General features: G+C 39.5%; 1 protein-coding gene across 1 annotated transcript in view; it reads left to right on the forward strand.

The window, feature by feature from the left end:
* Positions 1-1,498: 1,498 nt before the first annotated feature.
* The window catches only part of LOC104403239 (granulocyte-macrophage colony-stimulating factor receptor subunit alpha-like), a 10,565-nt gene continuing 4,492 nt past the window's right edge, over positions 1,499-7,571 (forward strand). The window contains exons 1-7 of the mRNA XM_010011311.1: positions 1,499-1,586; positions 1,758-1,894; positions 2,875-2,995; positions 4,782-4,911; positions 5,004-5,179; positions 6,304-6,443; positions 7,164-7,196. Of these exons, the coding sequence (XP_010009613.1) occupies positions 1,499-1,586; positions 1,758-1,894; positions 2,875-2,995; positions 4,782-4,911; positions 5,004-5,179; positions 6,304-6,443; positions 7,164-7,196 (825 nt within the window). The remainder of the gene's footprint in view (positions 1,587-1,757; positions 1,895-2,874; positions 2,996-4,781; positions 4,912-5,003; positions 5,180-6,303; positions 6,444-7,163; positions 7,197-7,571) is intronic.

Genomic DNA, 7,571 nt, shown 5'->3' on the forward strand with positions numbered 1-7,571 from the left:
AGTAGTCCATGGGAATGAGGAGGGAAAGGTTTTCCTCAAAATTTCAAAGCCATGAAGATGTTCCCTCCACCGTTGATGTACCCGAATCTGGATACATCATTAAACAAGTTTAATAATGTCCACTGTAAGATTAAACAATTTCTGGATCCAAAACCAATTACAGAGAAAGTGTGGGAAAAAAGTATCTTATTTAATAGTGGGATACAGGAAACTACACCTAACAATTTGCATTCTTAAATATATTCAGTTTTACATGAAAAGAGATGAAAAGTGAGGGATGACATATAAAAATGAAAAATTCATTATGATAAATGCTGCTATTTGGGATATTCAAGAATATGGAAAAGGAGCTGAATCCAGGATTATCCAGTGCTAAAGTACCAAATGGCCTTTGGAAAGGCTGACAAAAATTCTAGCTCCTAAGGTACTTTTCTGAATGGGAAGCTGTTCTTAGCTGATCCATGGTCAGAAAAGAAAAGAAGAAAAGGTGACAGAAAATAACACTGGAATTAATGACAACGTAAACAAAATCAACAGTGTGCCCATAATCAGCTTTGATCTTTGCCTCCAGGAAAAAAAGAAAAAAACAAATTGTTGTAAATGTTATTTTAAGGTTTATTAGGGTGTTACTACATGAAATCTTGAAATCAGCCTCAAAAGTCTTTGAATCAAAACTGTAGATTTGCCATAGTCAAAAAAGCTAAGCATGTCAGCGATGAATTCCTGCCCGAACCTGGCAAAGATTGAGACTTTTCTCTTCCTGCTTTGCTTAGACAGTTCAGAACTCACAGATGTTTTCCACGCACTCCACACACACAGATGCTGGCAGGAGCAGGTACAGGCTCTGAACATGCCTGGTGGTGATACTGGCTTTAATGGAGCACTCACTAAGAAGTCATCCACACCCTGACACAAACAAAAGCTGAACCACCCATTTCACAAAAGATGCCTTCAACAAATGGTTGAAAGCCAGTCTAAATGGTCACTTTGCAGCAGAAACTGGAGCATGGACTAGGAAAATCTGCAATGATGTTGTCAGGGTCAGGAAGCATGAAAACCTGCTTTTCTAATGGTATGGTTAGGATATATATGTGGGAAAATAGTAATCCTAAGTCATGGTCTCTGCATGTGTATGTATCACAGTGAGAGCCTGTGGCCTCTATCTCAAGCTGCCGTGCTGTAATAGACAATAGTGAGCCTATTCAGTTCTTTCAAAGAAGAGGTGCCTGACAGGCATCCTGAAGCACTCTCTGCTTGACGTCCCCATAAAAAAAAAAAAAAAAAAAAAAATTAATCTTTGCAGAAACCAAAGTACACTTTGGCATATTTTTTTTTGTTTTGGTTTTGGTTTTGATGTTGTTTTTGGTTTGGTTTGGTTTGGTTTGGTTTGGTTTTTTTTTTTATGTTTAGTTTTGTTTGTTGGTTTGTTTGTTTTTCTGTTTTTGTTTTTCCCTTTTTTTTCCTGAAGGCTTCATTGTCTTTTTCCAGAGAAGAAAAGATGTTTGATACTCTTGGACTCATTTGCATGATGTGGTGGTGTATGATGCTATTTCATCCCTTGCATGCTGACTTCCAGTGTATAGAGTGTAAGTATGTTTTTGCAGATACAATCTGAGAAACAGGGTTTAATTCTTCATTTATCAGAGATATTTGCAATTAATCTGGCAATTGTCATCTTAAGCCTGACAGATACTATCCTCTGCATTCAAGAAAAATGGCATCCTGTCCTTACTGAATTTATTCTGTAACACTTGCAGCAGAGGCACAAGAATCGCCTATTACAAATGTGAAAATGAATTGGAGAAAAATGGAACTGACCTGGGAGAGCAGCAAAAATTTCTCTACGTATAAATGTACCATCATGGACAGGGACATGGAAAGTTTACAGACAGAGGTAAACTTGCTATTCATTGAGATAAATAATTGCACTTTCTTCTTTACCTTCTATCGATTTACTTTGGAAAAATGAATCAGTTGCAGGTAAAGTCTGATCAGTGGTTGTTTGCAGTCTACAGCTTGATCTGTCAGGGGCTGTGGAAAGCTGTCATCAATGCCAGGGTGCATTTGCTGCAGGAGGACATCCTGTGCATACACAGAACTGAAGTTCTGCCACTGAAGTAGAGAGGAAGCAATGGCCTGAACTGTACCTATATTGCATTGTGAATAGGGATGTAGCTGCCGAAAAAAGGGGATGTAAGACTAAGAGAGTCTCCAAGAGAATTAAGAGGGAAAGAAATAAAAAGTTAATTCCCCAAACACCGCCATGGATTTTCGTTCTTTCCAGTTCTTCACTTGTTTCCCAGTAAATTGGATCATGCCTGTAGCACTGGTTATGCTGTAAGGCCACATCATCCAAAGAGAAAAGTAGGAAGCTTTACAGAAAGAGAAATAGAGATGGCTTATTCAGCATAGCAAAGCAGATGCCTTATTTAGAAATACATATTACGAAATCACACTACAACTTTATTGAAGATTGTAAGTATAATGCCATAGACACCTTTCTGACCCTGGAGAGGTTAGACAAGGACTTCTATTTTGCTTAATCTTTTGATTAAGTTCCATAGTGGTTCCCCTATTTACCAATCATGTTCTGTTATGCTACTGGGGTACTATTAGGCTTCTCTAAGAGTTGCACATTAGTGTAGCATCCAACTCCTGAGCTGCAAAGTTTCTTGCGTAGTTGTGCTTTTGATCACTCAGCACTACTATACATCACCTTCAAGTGGTAAAGGAGAGTTAGCCCTTGAGACTAAACCACACACATATACACGTGAGATTTTAGCCCTACAAATTTTCTGCACTTCCAGAGCAAGCATCATCTAACACCAGCAGAGGAAAAACACAGAAATAAAACATCAATACTTTATTTTTCAGGTGGATAGTCCACTATGCAGGTTTCCAGTGGAACTATACCTGCCTCTGCACAAAGGGGTATTCCTTACCATTGAAGTGCCAAACACAAACATCTCAAAAACCTGCACCTTTATCCCTCGAGGTAATGTTTATGGTCTGGGTAAGGCTTTCTCCATTTGCAACCTTTTAAAGAATACAATTCCTTACACAGTAGGTAACTGCTTTATTTTCTATTAATTTTTTTTTTTTTGTGGATCTGCTAAAACTACTTGCTCTGTTACGAATGTTTCCAAAATTCTGCAAAAGATGCACTACCACAAATGTTTCGATAATTGCATTATTCTCTTTCATACTAAGGCTCAAAAATACCACTAAATTACAGTGGTTTAAGGGTGGATTAAAACAGCTGTTCTGGCTGTTACAAATTAAGATGTTAGTGCTTGTTTCTTCATTAAACACTTCTCTGCTGGGCTGTTGGTGAGTTTGTCAGGAGCCAGACCACAAAGCTAGATCAAAGCACAGTCTGCAGAACAGTGTAACCCACAAAACAGAGGAGGAGGGGTAAAGAAACTCCTGTGATAAGCAGCTAGGGGCAAACTGAATGTAGCGGTCTCCTAATCCGGCCCTGATGTGCACGTGCCACACATACGCATACATGCACAAAGCATTTGTGCACGTTCCTTCAGCTGCTGTGTATCCATTGAGCTGAGGCAACTGTTTACAAAGGTATCCTGAGCCTGCCTCATGTGGGAACTAATCAAAGTGGGGCTTAATCAGATCCTAGGCTCATGATTTGAAACATGAAGATTTTACAGCCCATTTTCTCATTCCTTCTCCACTCAGAGCTCTCCATTAAAACTGCCCAGTCATCAGTGCTCCTGCAGCTGTGTGTGGGATTCCAGACTTGGCAGAGGTGATAAGATTAGCATCTTGCTCATATCTGAGTAGGAAAGTACTCCCTACTCATCTCTTCCTGGGGACTTGACAGAGGAAAAGCTCTCAGAGTGACCCTCAAAATACAAGCTGGGACACATTGCTTCTTCAAACCTCTTGCTTTTGCTCTTCCTCCCCAGCTGGCCCTAGCCTCCAAGCATGCAGGGTCCACAGATTTCCCTCTGCTTCCACAAGGGTGCCTTCAATACTGGATGCTGGAAGGGGCTGGAGGCAGAAGCAGAGTCATTCACCAACGTTGCAGTAGGCTGCAGAAAGAAGCAGAAAAATGGATGAAGGAGGAGAGAGAAGGAGGCTCAAACTGCAAAGAAATGCACTTCAAGGTGCTACAGAAAAGGGAAAGATCAAGTCGCTATCACCCACATCAAGATGGAAAGATCTAGCTAGGAGGTTATTTGATCAGAGGGCAGAAAAAGGCCCAACGTTACTTTGAAAGTCTCAGCTTTTTAAATGCTGTGTGTGAACACTTCAGGAGTGGATTCCTGGGCATTAACTGGAAAAGGAGAAAGACTTCTCTTTGTAGCACCAAGGATGGTGTTAAAAGGCAATGTGCCTTTCTTCACCTGTGTGAATGCTCTACTCACTCACAGGTTTCAGGGTTCAGAATCAGCCAAAATAGGGTGAGAGTCCAGCTTTCTCTCAGTTGTCATGCCTAAGCCAAGCACCTCCTCTAAACAATGGGGCAAGCTTTTCTGTCACAGCAGTGAACATGAATGGCTCATACTCAAGCATATGCAGACATATTCCTCAAGATAATATGCTAGACTTTGGGAAAGGATTTGCCTGCTTCCACCGTTCTGGGGGTAAAAGAAACACTGAAACCCTTCATTCTGTAATTTGTTGCCTGTAGGATGAACTAGTTCTGGTTCACAGCTTTATGGCAATGTTTCTGTGAAAAGGGGCTTCCTACAACTAGCTCAGCAAGCTTGGAGCAGTCACTTGATTTTTCCTCATCACAGGTACTCCTGTGTTTGCAGGCATGAACGGATCAGCCATTGACAACTTCTCCTGTGTGATTTATAACATTTCCCTCATGAACTGCACTTGGCAGGCAGGCAAGGATGCACCAGCAGATACCCAGTATTTTCTCTACTGGCAGAACTCCAGGTAAGTAGGTCTGCTTGAGCCTAGGGAAGTTTGAATTCTCATTCAACACATCATATTGCCCACGTTTATCTAAAATACCTTGCTGTATATAGATATGAGGATGCGATGGAATGTGAGCTTTACTTTAAGGATGAAAATGGCAGAAATATGGGATGTGGATTCCAAAATGTGAGGATAGAGACTGAAAAAGCTTACTTCTTGGTGAACGGCTCTAGCAAAGACTCCCTGATCCAGTTCTATGATGCATACATTCAACTGTATAAAATTGGTAAGTAATGTTTTTATTTTATTACTGTTTTATAAAAAAAGGAAATGGGGAAATTTTCTCTGAAGAGAAAAGAATAAACCAAAGTCTGTAGTCATTGTAGGATCCTGCACTGCAGGACAGACTTCATCCTGATAGCTGACAGAATATAGTTCCAAATATTCCCAAACAAGCAGAAGGCGGAAGCAGCCTGAAATAACTGCTCAAACAGTGTGAACATTTCCATGGAATCCAAGTGATGAAATGCAATGGTTAGACTTTCAAGGCCACTCTTCTGATGGCCTCATTTTTCCACCCCTTAATTCCATGTGTCTCTGAGAGCTGCAAGAGTTATGTGTCCTAAAACCAGAGGGAGAGGTCAACTTGTAAATTAGTTCTGCATTAGTTAAATACATGGGTACCTATGTGTGAGACAGGTGATTAAGCTCTAATGGAGATCCAGAACAGGATTCAATTGCCTAAAAACGCGCATTTAGTGTCAAGTGAGAGAGACATCCTCAGACGTTTGAAGCATCCACAAAGCTTGCAGGTGTGGCCCAGGACCTGTGAGAAACCAGGGTCCTCCTGGATGTCGTATGTGCTGTATGCACAGCACAAGACTGACTCCTGCCTGCAGCTGATGCAGACTGTAGAGCCCGGAGCTATTCAGATGAGCAGACCTGCTCTGTGGTGTTTTGCAGGTATCATGGACAACAGTGATGAGATCTTACCTAGTCAACTGTACTGTAGGTTCTCAAATTCATATGACTTCGTCTTCTACATGAATAATACCACATGCACAAAAACTTCTATCTTTTTTCCCTTGAAGACTTGCACTGTTAATGTGAAATTTAGATGCAGAAGAAAATGGCACTCTGCTGATTATACTACTCAATTACATGGAATCCTTCATGCTTTCTTTACATGAACTTTAGTTTACTTCAGATGTCCAATAGCTGAAGTTTTGCTACTGTATTTTATTCACAAGTTTTGCTGCTGTATTTTACTCCTGTTTACCAGATAACATTTGTTAACATCAGTAACGTACAATTGTACATCAGTTGCCTCAACTTCAGATGTATTTTACTATGAATGGATAAGTTGTAGCTGATTACTATGTCTACATTAATAATTTAATTTCTTTCCAGAAACACTCACTCCTCCATTAAATGTCACTGTCAATTGTACTAGAGATCCAGCAGGTTGCATAATTACATGGCAAGCACCCCTCACAAGTCATATGGGAAACATAAAGTGTTTTCAGTATGAAATTAGCATACAAAATAAGGTAAAAACAATTTACTGGTTTGTATCTGTGGCCATAGCTACATGCATGCATATCTATAATATGCAAGCTTCTGTTTCCTTTATTTATTAACTTCTCATAAGCTGTGTCCTCCTGCTCCAGCTCTGCTGGTCTTGCCTCCCAGCGCTCATGACCTTATTTCAAACTAATCAGAGGTACAAAGCAGAAAAGCTGTTGTCTGTTTTGTTCACTCATTTTTGAACTTATCCTTTTTTTCAGAATTTTCAGGTTCTTTGAACCAGGTCAATGTTTGCTTCTTGTTAATTGAATTTTGATTGTATGGGATGTGCAAGATGCTTTTCACAGTACTTTGGAAGGAGGGTAAACTCCATTTTCTTCCCCATGTTACCAAACTATTGTGAAATCACAGCTTCCAGATCTGCTGTATTTGGAGGATGATTTGATTGCTTGTGTAAAATGGATATACCTCTGCTGGGTGATAATGCACAGTGTTAATATCGCCCTGAGCCCATCACATGGGCATAAAGCTTCTAGCAACATAAATAATTCATGTTTCCTTCCTATTCTAAAATGAAATGGAGGAAGCCAAAACTCTGTAATAAAGTGTTATATTCTAGAACATTACTGGAGCAGAATATCCAATTACTTTTTTTCCAGTTTAAAATGACTTGTGATCTTTATGAGCAAGAAAATGAGAACAAAAGAAAATAATGAAAATGAAGATTTGTCTTTGGTTTGCAGGATGAACCCAAAGAAGAGAAAAAGGATCCTCCTGTAAGAGTAAGCATTCTTGTCATATACAAATTTGTGCTTCTGCCCACTTAAGCATTTAAATACTGTTAAATAAAATATACTTACTTCTAGAACTACAGCTTTTATATCAATATAGCAATGAGAATTCAGGAAAATATGTTCCTGCAGTATGTTCATGTGTAAACTTCATACATCCCTTTTGGATTGGGTAGCTTACACGAAGCAGAATTTTCAATGCATTTCACAAAATTTTATACTTTTATCTCACAAATAGCTTTTGCTTATGACAGATGAGACATTTGCTTAACAAAAATTTAAAACATTCTTTTTCTTGTATCTGTTGGTGAAAAAAGTACCACTGTAGTTCCAAACAGCTAGAGACAGGGAATGCACAGA

The sequence above is a fragment of the Nestor notabilis genome, unplaced genomic scaffold, assembly GCF_000696875.1.
Source record: "Nestor notabilis isolate BGI_N333 unplaced genomic scaffold, ASM69687v1 scaffold9090, whole genome shotgun sequence".
In the NCBI taxonomy this organism is placed as follows: Eukaryota; Metazoa; Chordata; class Aves; order Psittaciformes; family Psittacidae; genus Nestor; species Nestor notabilis.